Source organism: Macaca mulatta, chromosome 20, assembly GCF_049350105.2.
Source record: "Macaca mulatta isolate MMU2019108-1 chromosome 20, T2T-MMU8v2.0, whole genome shotgun sequence".
Classification (NCBI taxonomy): Eukaryota; Metazoa; Chordata; class Mammalia; order Primates; family Cercopithecidae; genus Macaca; species Macaca mulatta.
Genome location: NC_133425.1, coordinates 53,021,954 through 53,044,276, shown reverse-complemented (window position 1 = coordinate 53,044,276; position 22,323 = coordinate 53,021,954). Strand labels below are relative to the sequence as shown.

The 22,323-nt window shown below is 44.8% G+C and overlaps 1 protein-coding gene and 1 long non-coding RNA gene across 13 annotated transcripts; one reads left to right on the top strand and one right to left on the bottom strand.

The window, feature by feature from the left end:
* Window positions 1-57: 57 nt before the first annotated feature.
* On the bottom strand, window positions 58-5,046 carry LOC144338053 (uncharacterized). The gene is made up of 2 exons (XR_013411814.1): window positions 3,815-5,046; window positions 58-1,450 (listed from the first exon to the last, which is right to left on the bottom strand). It is a non-coding gene; the product is annotated as an uncharacterized LOC144338053 (long non-coding RNA).
* CIAPIN1 (cytokine induced apoptosis inhibitor 1) lies at window positions 59-17,966 on the top strand. Of its 12 annotated transcripts, XM_077986257.1 has the most exons (10): window positions 59-1,436; window positions 2,025-2,769; window positions 5,138-6,600; window positions 6,974-7,126; window positions 9,579-9,655; window positions 12,095-12,263; window positions 13,735-13,808; window positions 15,045-15,160; window positions 15,969-16,050; window positions 16,875-17,966. In XM_077986257.1, exons 3-10 carry the CDS (start codon window positions 6,444-6,446, stop codon window positions 16,983-16,985), a joined length of 939 nt encoding a protein of 312 aa, XP_077842383.1. In that variant the 5' UTR covers window positions 59-1,436; window positions 2,025-2,769; window positions 5,138-6,443; the 3' UTR covers window positions 16,986-17,966. The 12 variants fall into 12 exon arrangements, with proteins under 12 accessions (XP_077842383.1, XP_002808346.2, XP_028696660.1 ...); XM_002808300.4 differs by lacking the exon at window positions 2,025-2,769 and having other exon boundaries at window positions 59-102; window positions 6,413-6,600; XM_028840827.2 differs by lacking the exon at window positions 2,025-2,769 and having other exon boundaries at window positions 59-102; window positions 6,410-6,600.
* Window positions 17,967-22,323: the final 4,357 nt, after the last annotated feature.

Sequence of the window (22,323 nt, the reverse complement as noted above, 5' to 3'; positions counted from 1 at the left end):
GAGAGCGGAAGTAGTCGCGCCGTGGAGCCTCCTCCTCTCGCGAGAGGCGCGAGGCGTGGAGTCGACCGCTGAGGAGAAGCCGGGAGCGAGCCCAGGCGGCAGGTGAGAGTGGTGGGGGCCGGCTGAGAGCCAGAGCTCCCTCAACTGTCCCCTCCCGGCCCACCCTCGTCCCTATATCCTCTAATTTCCTCTTCTTTACCCCTGTCCCTCGATGCGAACGCAGCCACGGACGCCCCGCTGAGAGTCCCGGCGGGTTTATTCCTGAGAAGTTGGTGTGCGGGGCCAGGGCCGGCCCTAACCGCCCCGGGGTCCTGACCGGGAATTTCTGCCGTTCCCAGGCTGCCTCGTCCCTTGCGCAGCCAGCCCTACTCTGAGGCCCCGGGGACACCACGCTGAGGAGAAAGGGCTCCGAGCTCTGGGGTCCGGGAGACCTGGTTCTGAGACCCTGTCCTACCAGTAGCCAGTCGTTGTGACCTTGGGCCTCAGTCCCCGTGAAGTTTGGGTCCCTGGGGGTGCTTGGCAGCAAAGCACGAAAGCTTGGCGGGGTACCTGATCTCACGGTTATAATTTCGAACCTGCGACTTGTCCGAATCCCCAGCGTGTTGAGTTGGTATAGTTAAATATCCAGATCGGAAGGATGCTTGTTACTAGGACAGCCAGCCAGGCCTTTGTCCTGGAGGATTGATTGAGTGGTTCTGGGTGTGGTCCAGGAATCTCATTTTAACCACTCCCTCGGGTGATTTGTAGGATCTGCAAGTTCGGGAAAGGCTGGTGCCCTTCATTCTGACGTTACTGAGTGCCGAGCTCTGGATGGCTCAAGGAGGTCACGGTCCAGTCACTAACAGAGCCCTTCACGGGGGTGTCATCAGAGAAGGCTTAATAGGAAGAAGTAAATGGTTTTTGGACTAAGAGTAACTAAGGACAAGAGCATGTGATTCTGTCGATTTTGTGTTTGCACTCAGACCCCATCTTTGTATCTGTGAAAGTTGTGTTTTGCACATCCCTTGTCAACTCTAGTCTTTTCAGAATATCCGCTTCCCCTGCACGGGTGTGGGGAAGACCTCCTAAGCCAAAACTTACCCCAAAGGTTAAAATTTTAGATCCATATTTCTGTTTTAGGTAAAACACTCCTCTCCATGAGGATTTGTTTCTGAGTTCTGTCCACCCAGCTTTAAATGAGCCTTTCCTGTGGAAACTAACATTTGGGTATCCTTTCTGAAACTCTAATTCCTGACACATGCCAAATGCCTAGAGATATTCTTGTTTCATTGTTGATTCTCACTTTTTAAAAAAAAATTCTGGGCCAGGCTCATGCCTGTAATCCCAGCACTTTGAGAGACTGAAGTGGGTGGATCACGTGAGCCCAGGAGTTCGAGACCAGCGTGGGCAACATGGCGAAACTGCATCTGTACTAAAAATACAAAAATTAACTGGGCGTGGTCGTGGGTGCCTGTAATCCCAGCTACTTGGGAGACTGAGGCAGGAGAATCGCTTGAACCCCAGAGTCGGAGGTTGTAGTCAGCGAAGATCGTGCCACTGCACTCCAGCCTGGGCAACAGAGCAAGACTCTGCCAAAAAAAAAAAAAAAAAATCTCTAAGGTCCTAGTCTAAGTGTCTAGACAGAGAATTCTCTTGAGGGCAGGGAACAAGTGTCTTCTTGTCTGTCTCCTGTGTAGGGACAGGCACATAGTAGGTTTCTTAGGTCTCATTTGCAGATTGTAATTGTGCCTTCCTACCATTCTGCTAAAGCTGGCAGGGAAACTGAGGCCCAGAGAGGGGCAATGGCTGACTTGGATTGCACAGCAGGCTGGTTAGGCCCACTTGGCACTAGTCACCCAGAGGCCAGGCAGTGACATGTAGGTGCACAAGAGCTTCAGTTAATTTTATTTTTTTAATTTTTTTTTTCTTTTGCGATGGAGTCTCACTCTGTTGCCCAGGCTGGAGTGCAGTGGCAAGATCTTGGCCCACTACAACTTCCACCTCCTGAGTTCAAGCAATTCTCCCTACCTCAGCCTCCCAAGTAGCTGGGATTACAGGTGCAGGCCACCATATCCAGCTAATCTTTGTATTTTTAGTAGAGACAGGGTTTCTCCATGTTGGCCAGGCTGGTCTTGAACTCTGACCTCAGGTGATCCACCTGCCTAGGCCTCCCAAAGTGTGGGATTACAGGCGTGAGTCACCGCACCCAGCCCAGTTAGTTAATTTTAATTAGGATTTTCCTTTCTGATAACTGTCAGTATTCTTGGAATTCTTTTATGCACCCAAGTTAAAGGATTTTTTTATCTGAAGCCCAAATTTCAGTCTTACTATTTTCTTTTGTCCCGTTTCACCAGAAGAGAGACCAAATGCCTCAAGATTTGATGCTTACTGGGCACCTGAAAAACCGTCTGTTCTCAGACATCTGCTTTTACTGCCTGCCAGTAACATTTTAGAAGGGCCATGGACATGTGTGTGCCTCAGTCAGGGTTGGAGAGGCACCTAATGAGCTCAGTGACGTGACAATGATGCCACCTCTTATTATGAAGCTGGGTCCTGAATCACAGCTTCTGAGCATGTTGTCTTAGATACGGGACACTTTTTCGTTATGGGTTTTTTTGTTTTAAAAGACAAATTCACAACAGCAAAATAAAACTGATGATGAAAAGTATCACACTTTGGTTTTAGATATTTGAAGGAATATTATCTCCTATTTTATTTGAAAAATGCTGACTGAAAGTAGTGGCTATGCCTGTTTTTTGAGGTTTGATGTTTAATTAATGTAGTTCATAAGCTCCTCTTACCATAAGATTAGTTTTGGGAGATACAGAACGCAAAGCATTTTACATTCTTCTAATTTACTGACACAGTCCCACTGGAGTACTGTCCAAAGATCATAAAGCACAGCTCTTACACTAATTCTAACAATGAAAAAGCAGCTTCCTCTCACTCCCTGGGGTGTCCTCCTATCAGGCATGGCTAAGGAGAAACAGGGTTTTATAGGACTGTTTGAAGCAAAGGCTGGTAAACTAGCCACAGAAAAGTGGAAGCCCAGAGTTCTAGAACATTACTTTACAGAGCTCTGTGTGCCAGAGCCTGCCGAGTGCCTTACATATTATTATCTTCTCATTTGCTTCTTACAGCAGCCTCGCAAAATATGAGGTTATTATCCCTACTTTACTGATGAAAAAACAAATTCAAAGAGTCTAGTAACTTATCTATGGTCATATGCCCATAAGATCCAGTGGTAGATAGGACCCTAGGTCATCTGCACTCAAAACCTGTGCCCTATAAAACTGCCTCCATAAATGTTGCTGAAAAGGTCTAGACATTTGGCTTTTTGTTTTTCTCTAGTTGATAAGTAAGCTTTTGCCCCTCGTTTCCTTCATGAGGGTTTTTCTGTAAATACAGTGCAAAGTTGCAGTAGTCTAGTAGGTGGGGTCTTTATCATCCTTTTCTGTTATCCCAAGGAAGAACCTATTCCAACATCATTCTAGAAACAGATCATTTTTATTCTGATAACTTAATGTCCAGCAATCTATACTCCCATCTTGCCTGGCTGGTTCTTAAATGTGAGATTGATCCCATATGGCACACCTTAAAGTTTGCAGGGGTTCTTCCTCGACATCATGTGCCAATTAAAAGTTTCAGTTCTTGATTGTGTGCTGTTTAGGGATTTAAAAACCAGAATTGGCCGGGCACGGAGGCTCATGCCTTTAATCCCAGCACGGAGGCCAAGGCGGGCAGATCACTTGAGGTCAGGAGTTTGAGAATAGCCTGGCCAACAACCCTGTCACTACTAAAAATACAAAAATTAGCCAGGTGTGGTGGTGTCCACCTGTAATTCCAGCTACTTGGGAGGCTGAGGCATGAAAATTGCTTGAACTCTGAAGGTGGAGGTTGCACTGAGTCGAGATTGTGTCACTGCATTCCAGCCTGGATGATGAAGTGAGACTCTGTCTCAAAAAACAGGACTAACAATCAAAAAAACCACAGAATTAGCTGAGCACATGGCTCATGCCTGTAATCCCATCACTATGGGAGGCCGAGGCAGGCGGATCACCTCAGGCTGGGAGTTCAAGACCAGCCTGACCAACCCCCTCTACTAAAAAAATACAAAATTAGCCGGGTGTGGTGATGCACGTCTGTAATCCTAGCTACTCAGGAGGCTGAGGCGTGAGAATCGCTTGAACCGGGGAGGCGGAGGTTGCTGTGAGCCACGATTGCACTCCAGCCTGGACAGCAAGAGTGAAACTCCATCCTCCCCACCCCCCCACCAAAAAAAAACCAGAATTATTCTCTTTTGTATAATTTTTTTTCTTTTCTTTTTCCATTTTTACTTGCCCTCTGCCATTAAAAAAACAGAGTTAAATGACTAAAGAATCCTACTTGTCTGATAACACTTAGCATCCTTTTAGGGGCGCTAGCAGTTGGATCATACAGAAGGAGCTAGATAAAAGGCACAATTAAGGGAAAATGCAAAGGGTTTTCATAGAATAAGGTGGGATCACTTTGGAGTGGTGGGAGATACAGGTAGAGCCAGATTATGGAGGCCGTGGATCCAGAAGGCTAATTGACTTCACTCTAGCAAATAAAACGTTTAGTAACTCCTTTAGAAAAAGAGTGACAGATCAAAGTGCTGTAGTATTTAATGCTTGAGTGTTAAATATTTGACATCCTGCGTATGTTTTGTAGGCAAAGAGGAGAGTTACTTGAAGTAAACTTTGGTTTTTTTGAGACAGGGTCTTGCTCTGTCACCCAGGCTGGAATCTTGGCTTACTGCAGCCTCAAGCTCCTGGGCTCAAGCAGTCCTGCCGCCTCAGGCCCTCTCCTCCACTCCAATAGCTGGGACTACATAAGATTACCACATAAGACTACCACAGATTCTGCCACCACACCCAGCTAATTTTTGTATTTTTAGTAGAGATGGGGTTTCACCATGTCGCCCAGGTTGGTCTTGAACTCCTGGACTCAAGGGAGCCACCTGCCTCGGTTTCCCAAAGTGCTGGGATAATAGGCATGAGCTATAATTGTTTATTTTTTTATTTTTATTTTTATTTTTTGAGACAGTCTCACTTTGTCAACAGGCTGGAGTGCAGCAGCACGATCTTGACTCACTACAACCTCCACCTCCCAGGTTCAAGCGATTCTCCTGCCTCAGCCTCCTGAGTAGCTGGGATTACAGGCGTGCACCACCACGCCCAGCTCATTTTTGTATTTTTAGTAGAGATGGGGTTTCACTATGTTGGCCAGGCTGGTCTCAAACTCTTGGGCTCAGGCAATTTGCCTGGCTTGGCTTCCCAAAGTGCTGAAATTACAGGTGTGAGCCACTGCACCCAGCTGAAGTCAACATTTTAAAAGAAACGAGAGTGTAGTGACTTGGCTTAAATTCAGTCTGTATCTGTGGTGGCATGATTGCCACTGAGTTGGCCACCTCTGCAGAAGTCTGAAATGTTCAACATAAAACTAATCCAAGTTTGACCCCTCTACCAGAAATTGTTTGTTTCATTTATTTGAGCTATGTTAAATTGGAAACTGGTGTCATTAATGTTTAAGAATGAAAGGAACTGAATAGAGTACTATCTCTTGAACTACTTTCTTTGTGAGCGTATTATATACTCACCTGAGTATCAAGTAGAAGAGAAAGTTGATCTATGGAGGGAAATTTCCAAAGGTTAAAAGCATGGGCTTTACGGTCAGATGAATTTGGATTCAAATCCTAGTTCTCACTTTATCCATGTAACACCCACTAGTTGTGTGACTTGGACAAAGTAAATTGCCTGAGTTTCCAGACTGTAAAATGGTAATAATATCTAGTTTAAGGCTGTTCTGAGATTTAGTCGAGATAATGTTTAGAAGATGCTTTGAACAGTCTGGCTAATATTAAATGGTATAGACGTGGTAAGTATTCTTGATCACTGCAGAGTCAGTGAAATTAAATTTTCATATTTTGATGAAAGGGAAAATACCAGTATTCAATTTGCAAATTTTAAATGTGTTGTTTCATTTTAAAAACATTGAACCTGTGGTTGGATTATTTCTGTCAATTTATTTGCCTTCCTTGCTGAGTCACACTTTGCCTAATTGATGTCCTATGTGTTTTGCATTCCGTTCATGCTGAATTATCTTAAAGAGGAAATCATCTTTCTGCCTCCAACCTTCTTATTTGCCTCTAATCCCCTTTGTTGACTCTTCCAAGTCAGGATTCTCACCAAGGAAGCTATCGGCCTTCTTTGGGAATGTTGGGATTATGAAGACTTGAGATAATGGGGTTCATGTATTCAGACTCTTTAGCATATACAGTAGGGTTTCTAATGTCAGCATTCCCTAGTGGGCGGTTACAAGTTAGGTTGGGATTCTAATCATATTTTATGATACCTCATGGATTAAATTGCACTTTGTCTTTGCCCAGTCTTGATTCTCTTTTGGCCAGCAGTTTTTAGGTCCATCAGTACTGCACTGCAAGAATGGCAGATTTTGGGATCTCTGCTGGCCAGTTTGTGGCAGTGGTCTGGGATAAGTCATCCCCAGTGGAGGCTCTGAAAGGTCTGGTGGATAAGCTTCAAGTGTTAACTGGCAATGAAGGCCATGTGTCTGTGGAAAACATCAACCAGCTGTTGCAGTGTAAGTACCCACCCATGTTGTCTGTATGAGGCTGGAGGGGTTTCTGTGGGAGTGTTGCATTTCTGTGGTTCCTTAATATCTGAGTTTTCATTTAGGGTGGCATGTGATAGTGGTGGCTCGTCACCCGGTTGTTTTTCAGTTGAGATACACTGAGCTTAGGATTGTAGTTGATGATTTCCATAAGTATGATGTTCTTTCTGTGTAGCTATTCCATGTTTTTTTAAAATGCTTACTATTAATCCAGCTTCTTGGATGGATACCGAGTGGTGTCCATTCTCTCAGGGTGAGGTCTGTAGCCTTTGTTGGGGGTTGAAAGGGACCAGGAGATTGTCCCAGGCCAGATGATTGCTAATTAGAGTCCTTTTCTTTTCAGCTGCCCACAAAGAATCCAGCTTTGACATTATTTTGTCGGGTTTAGTCCCGGGAAGCACCACTCTGCACAGTGCTGAGATTTTGGCTGAAATCGCCCGGATCCTTCGGCCTGGTGGATGTCTTTTTCTGAAAGAGCCGGTAGAGACAGCTGTAGGTAAGGAGATCTTCACTTGAAAAACACATTTGACAGGGTTGAGTCTTTGAGCATGTGTGCTGCATCTCCCTGAGCAGGAAATATCATTGGGAGATCAGTATTCCTATAGCAAAACCTTTTCCTTGGGGATAAGTTATTGTTAAAATCTGAAGCAACATATCTGGAGAAATTGTAGTCTTTGGCTGACTCATTATGTAACAAAATAGAAGGAAACTGCCATCTAAAAGTGGGTCCTTTTGCAGGTGAATAAACTTTGATATGTTCATAATATGGAAAGTGATGCAGCAATAAAAAGGAACACGCTAACTATATGTACATCAGCTTGGATGGATATCAAGGGAAGTAGCTGAGTGAAAAAAGCCAATCTCAAAAGGCTCTGTGCTGTACAATTCCATTCATATTCTTGAAATAACAAAATTATAGTAGTGGAGATCAGATTAGAGTTTGCCAGAGGTTAGAAGTGGGAGGAAAGGGGTGTGTGGAGCTATAAAGGGGAAGTATAATGCTTCTCCTTTATAGATGGAACAATTCTGTGTTCTGAATGTGGTGGTGGTTACACATATCTACACATGTAATAAAATTACTTGGAACTATAAAGCCCCCTCTGCCAAACGAGTACATATGAAAGTAATGAAATCTGAAAAAGCTATGTGGACCATCAGTATCAATTTCCTGGTCTTCATATCAGGCTATAATTGGGTAAGATGTTACTGTGGGGAGAGACGAAGTGAAGACCTCCTTAATATATAGAACTTTTTTGTTTTTTCCAACTTCCTGTGAATCTATAGTTATTTCAAAATAAAAGGTTTAAAAATAATGACTGGAACTCTAGGGGTGATGTGGTAATTATTGATTCATGTGAAACTAATGACAGTGTTCATGAAGTAAAAAATTTTTTGATCAGTGGTATAGCTGTCAGAGTGATTCAGTTCTGGATTTTAATATTTTTCACTAGACTTTCAGTCAAAATGTAACAATTTCATCAAATAGAATAATAGAAATGAAAGTATTTTGAAATGTATAAAGGTGTTCGTTGTTTATGGGGAAATAGAACTTTGTGTTATGTGTAGTATACATCAGCATTCTTTGCTGGGAGTTTAAACCTTACGTGACTAAATGCAGTGTCTCAGTCAGAACTATATAGAGAGCAAAAAAGAACTATACAGAAAGAATACTTGTATTTCTGTGCACTTTGCAGTTCATAAGCCTCTTTTCATAGTCATTATCTCACAACCTCTGGAAGGGGTTTCAAGAAGCAGAGTGATAAAAAAAATAATAATAATGGAATTATAACATTTAAGAGCTTAGGTAAAAACACTTTGAACAAAAAAAAAGTGTTTGTCAAGTTAAAATAGTATCACTATGGCCAGGCACAGTGGCTCATACCCGTAATCGAAGCAGTTTGAGAGGCCAGGGCAGGTGCATTGCTTGAGTCCAGGAGTTCGAGACTAGCCTGGGCAACATGGCGAAACCCCGTCTCTACAAAAAATACAAAAATTAGCCAGGCATGGTGGTGCCCACCTATAGTCCCAGCTACTTGGTAGGCGCTGAGGCAGGAGGATTGCTTGAACCTGGGAGGTCGAGGCTGCAATGAGCCAAGATCATGCCACTGCACTTCATGACAAAGTGAGACCCTGTCTCAAAAATAATAATAAGAAGAAGAATAAAATAATATCACTAAAATGTATATACAGTTGTCCTCATCTTACAATGGAGTTACGTCCTGATAAATGCTATTAAGACGAAAATGCATGTAATTCATCTAACCTACTAAACGTAATTGCTTAGCTTAGCCTAGCCTACCTTAAACACGCTTAGGACACTTGCATTAGCCTACAGTTGGGCAGAATCATCTAACACAAAGCCTGTTTATAATAGTGCTGAGTATCTCATGTAGTTTAGTGAAAACTGAAGTATACGGTTTCTACTTGAATGGGTATCACTTTTACACCATCATAAAAGTTGAAAAATTATAAGTAGAACCATCATTAAGTCAAGGACCATCTGTACATTAAACAGAATAGGTTATTTTGTTTTGTTTTGTTTTTTGTTTTTTCTTTGAGATCAAGTCTCACTCTGTTGTGCCGGCCAGAGTGCAGTGGTGCAGTCTCGGCTCACTGCAACCCCCACCTCCTGGGTTCAAGTGATTCTCATGCCTCAGCTTCCCAAGTAAGTGGGATTACAGGCATGTGCCACTACGCCTGGCTATTTTTTTTGTGTGTATTTTTAGTAGAGACGGGATTTTGCTGTGTTGGCCAGATTGGTCTTGAACTCCTGGCCTCAAGTGATCTGTCCACCTCAGTCTCCCAAAGTGCTGGGATTACAGACATGAGCCACCATGCCCGCCTGGTTATTATTGTTTGAATGCTTGCTAACCCACATAGGATTGAGCCTTTATTATTTTTCCTACTTTGACCTATAAAGCTATTAATTGAGATTTTCCTTTTGGCAGATAACAATAGCAAAGTGAAGACAGCATCTAAGCTGTGTTCAGCCCTGACTCTTTCTGGTCTTGTGGAAGTGAAAGAGGTATGTTTGTAGACAGCTTTCTTTGATGCCCTGCAGGTGAGGTAATCAGTATTGCTTAGAACTAGGAAACAAGAAATGCTTTGCATGTAAGATACATGATGCTTCAAAGGACAAAACTTGTGAGAATAGGCCGGGTGCTGTGGCTCATGTCTGTAATCTCAGCACTTTAGGAGGCCGAGGCAGGTGGATCACGAGGTCAGGAGATTGAGACCATCCTGGCTAACATGGTGAAACCCCATCTCTACTAAAAATACAAAAAAATTAGCTGGGCCTGGTGGCAGGCGCCTATAGTCCCAGCTACTTGGGAGGCTGAAGCAGGAGAATGGTGTGAACCTAAGAGGTGGAGCTTGCAGTAAGCCGAGATCATGCCGCTGCACTCCAGCCTGGGCGACAGAGTGAGACTCTGTCTCAAAAAAAAAAAAAAAAACTTGTGAGAATAATCAACTTCGAAGAGACTCAACTTGGCCCATGTGGGCTGGGGCTTGTTCTTGTCTCCTTGGTACTAGTTTAGTGGTAGTGACAGCTGAGGGGCATGAGCAGCAGCTCTGTTGCTTCCAACACCCACCTCTCAGTAGACCCGAATCCTAGGCCTGGGTGAACACTGTCACCTAGTTCAGCCTCACATTTTTGGTGGGAGGCTGGAATAGGTTAGGGGCAAAGTTCTTTTTCTGACAATTCAGTGGAAATATTTAAATTAAGCAGAAGTGTTTATATTTCTACACTCTTTGATGTTAAAATTTTCTTGGATGTGGGAGAGGTAAATGTTACAGCATGATAGCTGATGTGCCTGTTATTTCTTACATAACGTAGGGCCTTAAATTCTTTATTTTTTATTTTTTTTAATTTTTTTTTTCTTCTTTTTGGAGACAGTCTTGCTCTGTTGCCCAGACTGGAGTGCAGTGGCACGATCTCTGCTCACTGCAACATCCGCCTCCTGGGTTCAAGCAATTCTCCTGCCTCAGCCTCCCAAGTAGCTGGGATTACAGGCATGCACCGCCATACCCAGCTAATTTTTTGTATTTTTAGTATAGATGGGGGTTCGCTATGTTGGCCAGGCTGTTCTCGAACTCCTGACCTCAGGTGATCTACCCGCCTCAGCCTTCCAAATTGCTGGTATTGCAGGCGTGAGCCACTGCATCCTGCCAGGCCTTAGATTCATTATGCCAGCGCTTTCTTATTTTTCCTTTTAGCTTAAGGTTTTCTGTGCTTGATTTTAAAATAAGGAATGTGTATTAGACCGTTCTTCTGTTCCTGTAAAGGAATACCTAAGACTGAATAATTTGTAAAGACAAGAGGCTTAATTGGCTCACTGTTCTGCAGACTGTACAGGAAGCATGGGCGTGCAACTGCTGGGTTTCTAGGGAGGCCTCAAGGAACTTTTACTCATGGCAGAAGGTGAAGCAGGAGCAGGCACATCACATGGCAAAGGCAGGATCAAGAAAGAGAGGAAGAGTTGGGGTGGGGAAGGTGCCACACTTTACAACAACCACGTCTCATGAGAATTCGGATGGTGCTAAACCATGCATGAGCAGTCTGCCCCCATGATCCAGTCACCTCTCACCAGGCCCCACCTCCAACACTGGGGATTACAATTCAACATGAGATTTAGAGGGGACACATATCCAAACTATATCAGACTCCTCATAAAAATTCACTTTATACTGAAGCATACAGAATATAAAGTGACATCCTACTCCTTGCTCACACTTCTTTCCCCAGAGGAAGCCACCAATGCCTTTTTGTATGTCCATTCAGACCTTTCCTATGTATTTACAAGCATCTACATGCACATACCTTTTTAAAAATTTAAATAAGATCATATGCATACATTGTTCAATCACCAGCTTTTTTCTCACCCTTAGATATCATAGACACTTACCCACTTCAGTGTATTTCCCTTCATTCATATTAATGATGTAATAGTATTCCATGCAATAGATGGACTATGATTTATATAACCAGTCTATAATTATTGGACATAGAGGTGGCACCCTAACCCTTTTTTTCTACCTTTACTCTCTGCTACTTCATCCCAAGGAACATAGAAAGGATTTTGCTCCCCCTTTGTGTTTTGGGATATAAATTTCTGCTATGTTCATTGTGGGCATTCTTTCCTGTTACACAGTAAGACCACATCTGGTTCATTTTCATAATTATATTACATCCCCTACAATAACTAGCATATGCCTCATACCTAATATTTTATAACTACTTTTACATTTTCCAAGGGGTAGGCTCCAAGTAAACATGCAGACAAGGGTTATACTCTAGGGTTCCTCTCAGTGAGAAACTGAATGTGAGGCATAAAGCGATATCTGTTACCATCTACTGTTATATATTTAATGCACAGAAATGAGTCTTTAACTCCTGTGTAGGTAGACATAGTAAACCATTTTATAGAGGAGGGTGGACTAATCCTTTTGATGTCTTGAATTCTAGCTGCAGCGGGAGCCCCTAACCCCTGAGGAAGTACAGTCTGTTCGAGAATACCTTGGTCATGAAAGTGACCATCTGCTGTTTGTTCAGATCACAGGCAAAAAACCAAACTTTGAAGTGGGTTCTTCTAGTCAGCTTAAGCTTTCCATCACCAAGAAGTCTTCTCCTTCAGGTAAGGCTGGCCTAGGGACATTCTTCTGTTTGAATGGGCTTAGAGGGACATGTTAGAAATTGAGCCAGCAATAAATGAAATGGTGATATTTTTAGAGGATTAGTCCTTTGATTTCTGCCATTTCCACTATAGAAGAATACTTAATGTACTATTATCATGGGCATATTAGGATCCCAAACTGAAATAATGCATAGGTATTATCTAGTTCAGCTCCTTCTTCTGCACCAGAAGATACTGAGGCCTCCTAATTCTACAGGACTGAGTCACACAGTTTAATTAATGAAGTCCTTCCAGTTCCCAGAATTAACATTTATCCTCAGAAGACCTCACAGTGTAGTGGTAATGGCAGATGAGAGTGCCCTGTTCCTCTTCTCATGTGCTTTTTTCCCCGATGCCAGAAAAACCAGCTGTTCTTACTTTGAGGATGCTACGACATTTACGAACTGTATTTCTTCTGCCTAGAAAATTGTGTACAAGCACACACGCACACACACGTGCACACACACACTGCCCCATGCTCATCCTTCCTATCACTATTTTTAAATGCCTGAATTGACCCAGCTGTGAGGTATGCACACATGTACAGATATATACTGGTACATCCCACCTTGTATGGTTTTGACCATCTAACCTAAATCTTCAAGAAATCCTTTGGAATCTAACCTTTCAACTCATGGTTCCAGAATGAGTAGGAATAGCTTAGAAGAACAGTTGGCCCTGTGGCAGGTGTGAGCATCCAGTTGTGACAACGATCACTGGAGGGTATTCTTACCCCAAGGGCCTGCGAGGATTTGCGCACACTGCATCTGAGCCTCAGCTCTTGGGCTGTTCCTTGCATTCTCCTGACTAGACAGAGAACCGGGAGGTGTGAGGTTTGTCTGCCACTGATGGTGTTACCTTGCCACCAGCAGCTCTAGAGCCTATTTTCTTGTATGTAGCAGGTTTACATGAGGCTATAAAGCTCTGCTATTTTTAAACGTTTTGACACATTTCTCGTTTAATCCTCAAAACACCTGCAGTAACATAGGGAGTACGATTTAGCTTCATGTTATAGGATGGAAACTAAGGTATCAAGGAGGAAGCAATATGGAATGGAGGTTAAAAGCATCAGACAGACTTTGCAGCCTGTGGAACCAGCCTAAGTGTCTAAACCTGTTTCCTCAGTAGTAAAACTAGGATGACAGTTACCTCATAAGGTTGTCAGCAGAATTAAGTTAGATAATGTATATAAAGTGCTTAATATGGTGCCTGGTACAAAGCAAGTGCTTAGCAAATGGTGACTGCTGTAACTACCAGAAAGTGGTTGGCCCAAGGTCCTCTTACAGGAGTAGGGCTGGACTTTGAACCCACGTCTTCTGCCTCCCAGGCCAGTGTGTTCTTTTCTACACAGCAGAAAGCATTTAGGTATGTTTGTAATTAATAGTTTCTGACTGTTTTTATGGAGTTTTTTTCTTTTATTGCTTGGACTCAGTGAAGCCTGCTGTGGACCCTGCTGCTGCCAAGCTGTGGACCCTCTCAGCCAACGATATGGAGGACGACAGCATGGTGAGCTGGCACCGCGGTCACTTGATGGCTTTCTTTCAGGCCCCGGTTTGGGTGTGAACAGCTATAGTGACCTTTCTGGACTTGTAGGTGTGAATGTATTTAAAGCCCAGATTTATGACTATGCCTGTCACTTATATCTTTGATTTAGAAGAAAACTCCATGTTGGTGGCTCTTTTTTTTTGGAGACAGAGTCTCGCTCTCTTGCCCAGGCTGGAGTGCAATGGCACAGTCTCAGCTTACTGCAGTCTCTACTCCCGGGTTCAAGTGATTCTCGTGCTTCAGCCTCCCAAGTAGCTATGATTACAGGCACGTGCCACCATACCTGGCTAATTTTTGTATTTTTAGTAGAGACGGGGTTTCACCATGTTGGCCAGACTGGTCTCAAAACTCCTGACCTCAAGTGATCTGCCCACCTTGGCCTCCCGAAGTGTTGGGATTACAGGCGTGAGCCACTGCACTCAGCTGTGTTGGTGGCATTTTAAATTTTTTAGCATTTCTTTTTCCCCACATAATTTCTTGTTCTCACTTCATATGATATGTTGAAAACTCTTGTGGGCATGTGTAAACCTGAAAAGATTTTGTCAGCTTAAATAGTTTTATTGGCACCTTTGTTTGGGCAAGTTGCTGAACGTTCCATGCTTTAAAAAGCCCTGTTTTCCATCTTCGATTGGCCCTGCCTGTAATAAAATTCTTCATTTCTACACCTCTACTATTGAAGTTAGAGTAGTGAGCAAAATAAGTCAGGTTCATGCTCTCATAGGGTTTACAGACTAAGTGTCTACACATTTACAAAGAATTACATAAAGGTATATATAATTATTTGATTTTTCTCTGGGATTATGTAGAAGATGTTTTATTCCCTTTTTCACATGACTCTTCATAAACACTTCTGTCCCTCTCTGTTCTGCCTGTTCCCTCCCTTCTCCTCATTCCTGCCCCTAACCCCCAACATGTGTATATTCTCTACACAATACTGGCCAGTCTTACAGCTTTTTCTCATGTAAATTTGTTTCTAATTCCTTCACATCCTAGTGCATCTTCTGTGGATGTAGTTTAACTCACTGTTGGCCTCTTGAGCATGTGGTCAGGTTGAACATGATGATCAACCAAAAGTAGGACAGGGTGGACACCTTCTTTAGCCTGGACTCCAAGTTTCCTCTTAAAGCCTGTGGTCACTTTAGCTTTTCATTAGCAGAGACCACGACTGTGTCACTCATTGCTTTGAACACTCTCCAGGATCTCATTGACTCAGATGAGCTGCTGGATCCAGAAGACTTGAAGAAGCCAGATCCGGCTTCCCTGCGGGCTGCTTCTTGTGGAGAAGGGAAAAAGAGGAAGGCCTGTAAGAACTGGTGAGTGCTGGGGTGACTGGAGCCTGCCATGCTGCATGCAGTGGCTTTGTGCTCAAGTCATCACAGTGCTGTACTATTTTTAAAACATACGTTTTCCAGCCTGGGCAATACAGGGAGACCATCTCTGCAAATAATTTAAAAAAAAAAAAATTAGCCAGGCATGGTGGTATGTGCCTGTGGTCCCAGCTACTTGGGAGGCAAAGGCAGGAGGATCACTTGAGCCTGGGATGTCGAGGCTGCAGTGAGCCGTAATCGTGCCATGCATCTAATTTCACTCTTCCTCAAAACCCTACCAGTAAGCCACGATTGTGCCACTGCACTCCAGCCTGGGCATCAGAGTGAGACCTTGGTGTCTTCACATTTGTTTTTATAAATGGATGGGAAGGATTGTAGAAAGTTAATCAGTGGTATTCAGGCTTGTTTAATCATCAGTGTTTTTTAAATGTAAAAGCTGCCAGCATTTACAAATCAGGAAATTACAAGTGAAGACAGATTTTTTTCCCCTTCTGTTCTTGAATTTGGAAAATATGGCAAACTGGGTCCACTTTCCCCAGCATGATTACCAGCTGAAGTTGAGTAGTGGCTGCCCTCTGTAAACAGAATACACATACTCTACTTCCCTCATCCTCCTCCCACTCCTGTCTCCCTCAGCAGCCTCTCACATTGCTGCTGTCTGCCTGGCTCATAGGCTTCTGAGTTATGACACTGGTGTGAAGAGAAAAGGCTTAAAGCACATTTTGGCACTGTTAGGATTTGGGATTTCTGGGTGGTGACAATTCTCGTTCATTAATTACTGATTTTCCCACAGCACCTGTGGCCTTGCTGAAGAACTGGAAAAAGAGAAGTCGAGGGAACAGATGAGCTCCCAACCTAAGTCGGCTTGTGGAAACGTAAATATCAGGATCATTCCTCGGCATTCACACACCCCCAGGGGGATTAGGCCTCCTTCTAAACCAAGCACATACAAGCTCCACCTCAAATATTTTAGTAACAGACGAATGCGTGAGCACACGAACATAGGTAGTAATGGGGAGAGAGGCTTTCTCCTGAGAATGAGAGTGGGTTAGCATGCTTGTGCTGGTAGGGGAGGGTCTTGTTGTGTTTTTTTATTTTTGGCCCATTTCTTTGTACTTCAGAGTGGGACCTGATGGTTAGACATTTAGCTGAAGTTGGTTGTGTTTTGAACTGCATAGAATATAGAACTATGGCCGAGTGCGGTGGCTCACGCCTGTAATCCCAGCACTTTGGGAGGCCGAGGCGGATGGATCACAAGGTCAGGAGATCGAGACCATCCTGGCTAACACGGTGAAACCCTGTCTCTACTAAAAATCCAAAAAAATTAGCCGGGCGTGGTGGCAGGCGCCTGTAGTCCCAGCTACTCAGGAGGCTGAGGCAGGAGAATGGCAGGAACCCAGGAGGTGGAGCTTGCAGTAAGCCAAGATCGCGCCACTGCACTCCAGCCTGGGCTATGGAGTGAGACTCTGTCTCAAAAAAACAAAAGAACTATGGCCTCCTAGGGAACTTTTCTTGACTGTAGTTTTTCACGAAACCAGAAATCTTGAAAACTTTTAATATTTGGGACTCAATTGGACCTGCAAACATACTCAGCCATTTCCTTCAGGCCACTGTGACCACATGAAATTAGGAATTTCTTTCTTCTGGCTGGTATGCGTGGGATAAGCTGACCCTTGGCTTCCCCATTTTCTCTCTCCAGTGCTACCTGGGCGATGCCTTCCGCTGTGCCAGCTGCCCCTACCTTGGGATGCCAGCCTTCAAACCTGGGGAAAAGGTGCTTCTGAGTGATAGCAATCTTCATGATGCCTAGGAGGGACCTGACATGGGACCCATCTGCTCCTCCAGCCAACTCCTGTCCCTCACATCCCACCACGGTGGCTCCTCCCACCTCCTCTGGATTTGTTCACTCTGAGATCCATTTGCAGAGTGGGTGCTTAGATAGAGTGAAGCTGGCTGGGGGGCGCAGTGGTGTGTAGTGCTGCTGTGTATCAAAAGACCAAGGTATTATGGGGCCCGGTTACTCAGAATGGGATGGGTTTCTTCACCTCATGTTAAGAGAAGGGAGTGTGTCCTGAAGAAGCCCTTCTTCTGATGTTAAAATGCTGACCAGAACACTCATGAGCCCAGGCATCCTGGAGCATTAACACTCTGTGACGAGCTCCAGACCCCTGCCCTGAGTCTCATCTCAGCAATGCTGCCACCTGCTTGTCTTTCAGAGTTGTTAGTTTACTCCATTCTTTGTGACATGAGTTAAGTGTCTCACAACCTCCTCAGGGCACCAGAGGACTCACTCACTGGTTGCTGTGATGATATCCAGTGTTCCTCTGCCCCCTTCCACCCCCAACCACATTTTACTGTAGCATTGTATCTGTGTCCTGTTGTCATTTCTGTTAACCTTCAGGTATTAAACTTGCTGCATATCTTGAGATATCTTGAGATTCTGCATGTCTTGTAAAGAGAGGGGATGTGCATTTGTGTGTGATGTTGGATAGTCATCCACGCTTAGTTTGGACCATTGGAGGAACTTAGTGTCACACACAAATGGGGCTAGTCCTATGCTTAGAATAAGGCCTGTCTGCCCACTCTAGAAGAGCCCAGGTTGGTGAGCATTTAGAGGGAAGCAGGGCAGAACTCTGAACAACAATAAGTCTCTCTGAGCAGAGACCCCTTTATTCTTGTTACCCACCCGTACGGACTTGGGATCAATCTTGCCAAATATTTGGAGAGATTGTGTGGATTTAAGAGACCTGGATTTTTATATTTTATCGGTAAATAAAAGTGTTCATTGGTATCTGTCCTTGAAACTTGATTGGATTCTCCAAGTTTGCTTTTGCTTATGCTAGTCCCTGCTGGTAGATTTTAGTTGTTGGTGTGGCTAATTGAAGTTTGGCTCCAAAGACCCTTTTATATGCAGGTCTAAGATGACCCCTAGTGACTCATGCCCTTGTATAATAACCTCCCCTTGAGTTTCAGCAGGACCTGTGAATGTGATGGGATAATCCGTACTGTGATTAGGTTGCATTCTGTGGCAAAAGTGAAGGGATTTTGCAGATGTAATTAAAGTCCCTAATGGACTTTAAGTTAATTAAAAGGGACATTATCCTGAGGGGGCCTGACCCAATCAGTTGATCCTTTAGAAGAACTAGAGAAGAGTTTCTTTTGCTAGCCATGAAGAAATAAGTTACTGTATTAGTCTATCTCTTACTACTATAAAGAACTGTCCTTGACTGGGTAATTTGTAAAGGGAAGAGGTTTAATTGACTTAACAGTTCTGCATGTCTGGAGAGGCCTCAGGGAACTTACAATTATGGCGGAAGGCGAAGGGGAAGCAAGACACCACCTTCACAAGGCGGCAGGAAGGAGATATGCCGAGCAAAGAGGGAAGAGTCCTTTATAAAACCATCAGATCTTGTGAGAACTCACTATCATGAAAACAGCATGGGGGAAACCGCCCTCATGATTCAGTGACCTCCACCCCTCTCCCTTGACACATGGGGATTATGGGGATTTCAATTCAAGATGAGATTTGGGTGGGGACACGAAGCCTCACCATATCAAGCAGTGAGAGGGCCACGGAACTGTGAGTGCAGGCTCCTCACACGTTGGCAGACAGTGGAGAAAAAGGGGACCTTCGTCTACAGCTGCAAGGAACTGCATTCTGCCAACAACCACGTTAGCTTGGAGAGGACCCCAAGTTCCAGATGAGAATGTAGTCTATCCAATACCTTGTAAGATCCTGAGTAGAGGCCCCAGTCTTCTGTGCCAGGACTCCTGGCACACAGAACTTGTGATAAGAAATGGGTGTTATAAGCAGCTAAATGTGAGGTCGTTGATTACACAGCAATAGGAAACTAATTCAGCCCCAGAATGGTTTGACAGTAACATTATTATTATTATTATTATTTTTTTTTGTTGTTGTTGTTGTTGTTGTTGTGGTTGTTTTGAGACTGAGTCTTGCTCTGTCACCCAGGCTGGAGTGCAGTGGTGTGATCTTGGCTCACTGCAACCTCTGCCTCCCAGGTTCAGGTGATTCTCCTGTCTCAGCTTCCCGAGTAGCTGGGACTATAGGCGTGCACCATCACGCCCAGCTAATTTTTTGTATTTTTAATAGAGACAGGGTTTTACCATGTTAGCCAGGCTGGTCTCAAACTCCTGACCTCGTGATTTGCCTGCCTCGGCCTCCCAAAGTGCTGGGGTTAACAGGCATGAGCCACCACGCCCGGCCCGATAGTAACATAATTATTAAGCTGCAGGGCCACTGTTAGTTGCTTCTGCTGCACTTGCCCAGATGAAGGACAAAAATCTCACCCTCCAGGTTGAGGACAAGAGATCCTGAGCCAGAGCTTCCTGAACAGGCCTAGCAAATGCAACAAGCCCTCGCCGATTCTTGTTATGAGTCCTAGATGCTGCTGGCAAAAAGGACGCTGCCACCTCCTATCTGCTGCAGTTGGTGTAGTTAATGATTTCACGCCGGCAGTTGCCGTGTCACTCCACAGGGTCCGGGGCAAGCCAGCCAGCTCGGAGTTTGGGGCCCAGAGTGAGGAAAGAGTCCTTGCCAATCAGCAGAGCACACCTGGGCTGGGGGCTCAGCCACACCTGCACCTGCACCTGCACCCAGTGAGGCAACAGTCAGGCAGGCTAGAGGTTTCGGCCTTCAGCAAGCTCACAGTATTGGAGCCAACACGGGCTCTAATAATCACTGAATGCAACCTCATCTTACATCTGAGGAAAGGGTGAGACCAGGAGGGTAACCTGCTGCCATCATTCACCTAAGCACCTCTTAAAAGTACTGAGGCCTGGCCGGGCGCGGTGGCTCATACCTGTAATCCCAGCACTTTGGGAGGCCGAGGCAGGCAGATCATGAGGTCAGGAGATCGAGACCATCCTGGCTAACACGGTGAAATCCCATCTCTACTAAAAATAAAAAACATTAGCCGGACGTGGTGGTGGGCGCCTGTAGTCCCAACTACTTGGGAGGCTGAGGCAGGAGAGTGGCATGAACCCAGGAGGCGGAGCTGGCAGTGAGCCGAGATCGTGCCACTGTACTCCAGCCTGGGAGACAGAGACTCCGTCTCAAAAAAATAAACAAAAGTACTGAGGCCTGGCCTGGCATGGTGGCCCACACCTGTAATCCCAGCTCTTTGGGAGGCCAAGGCAGGTGGATCACCTGACGTCAGGAGTTCGAGACCAGCCTGGCCAACATTGTGAAACGCCGTCTCTACTAAAAATACAAAAATTAGCCAGGTGTGGTGGTGCATGCCTGTAATCCCAGCTACTTGGGAGGCTGAGGCAGTTGAATCGCTTGAACCGGGGAGGTGGAGGTTGCAGTAGGGCAAGATGGCGCCATTGCATTCCAGCCTGGGTGATAAGAGTGAAACTCCGTCTAAAAAAAAGAAAAAAAGTACTGAGGCCCGATGTCCTTGGACGTTCTGAGTCAGCCCAATGTGGACCGAGGTGGGGCTAGGGGTGTAATCTTTCTTCTTTTTTTGTTTTCTAAGGTCTCTAGCTTAGAACTTGGCAGTGTACATTTGGGACTTCCTCCTTCTGAAATCACTCAAAAGCAGTAAATGGAGGGGATAGCAGAGACAAACCACACCTTCCTTGGGGTTAGGAGGCAGCCAAAACAGAACCACAAAATACTTGGAAGGAGATGAGAGCAGAGGCTTTGGAGCCAGAGTGTGGACAGGAGAGAAGGGAGAGCAGTTGAGGGTGCAAACCTGCTCCAGGTGAAGAAACCCCTGAGCTGCAGAATGGGCCCCTGTTTGTAACAGTGGGGTCCAAGTGCACAGGCAGGCAGTGGAGCTGAAGGGAGAACCCCACAGTGGAGCCTGGCATGCTGGAAGCACCCTGGTCTCTGCACTGGAGAAGAGAGACTGTGAACAGCCCAGCTGCCTGTCCTCGTGGCAGGGAGAAGGCTAAACAGAAACCTTACCAAGTGTGGGTGAAAATGTGGCCAGGTGGGAACTCATTGTTGGTGAGGATACTTTGGGCAATGTCACCCTCTTGTCACTTTGAACACTGGCTGCATATTAGAATCACCTGGATAGCTTCCAAAAATGAACCAAACCAAACCAAAACAAAACAAAAGCCTATTCCTGGGTTTCCTTTCCAAAACCCAATTCAGTCAGAATCCCTTGGAGTAGGGCCCAGGGCATCAGCATTTTTGCAAAGCTCTCCCAGGTCATCGTAGAGTGCAGCCAGGATTGAGAACCACTGCCCTAGAGAAATTCTTTGGCCCATGCACCAGGAGACAATCTAAACAAGTATTCAAAGCAGCAGTACTTCTTTTTAATTTTATTTTTATTTTTATTTTTATTTTTTTTTTGAGACGGAGTCTCGCTCTGTCGCCCAGGCTGGAGTGCAGTGGCCGGATCTCAGCTCACTGCAAGCTCCGCCTCCCGGGTTTACACCATTCTCCCGCCTCAGCCTCCCGAGTAGCTGGGACTACAGGCGCCCGCCACCTCGCCCGGCTAGTTTTTTGTATTTTTAGTAGAGACGAGGTTTCACCATGTTAGCCAGGATGGTCTCGATCTCCTGACCTTGTGATCCGCCTGTCTTGGCCTCCCAAAGTGCTGGGATTACAGGCTTGAGCCACCGCGCCCGGCCAGCAGCAGTACTTCTAAGAGACAATCCAAATGGCCATTAACAAGAATGTGAATGAATGAGCTGTGTGTCCAAGCAGTGGAACACTGCACAGCAGTAATGAGCTATAGCTGTGTACTTCAACATGGAAGAATCACGAAGCAACAACAGCCACAAAAGCAAGTCACAGAAGAGTGTGTGTGTGTGTGTGTGTGTGTGTGTGTGTGAGAGAGAGAGAAATATTTCATTTACATAAAGTTCAAAAACATGCCAGATCCATCAGCCTGTCATTAAGGATATACACATACACATGTGCATATACATGATGTATACAAACGCGTGTGTGACAAAACTAATAAAGAAGCTCAAGGGGAATGATAAAATTCAGGACCACAGTTGGCTCCACAGGGAGACGGGAGAAAGAGGCAGGACTTCATAGTAGCAGGAAAGTTCTATTTCTTTGGCTGGACGGTGGGCATACAAGTGTTAATTTTTATTGGTTTGTATACCTGCCATATACATGATGGATTTGTATTTCTTTTTTTTTTTTTTTTTTTTGTGACGGA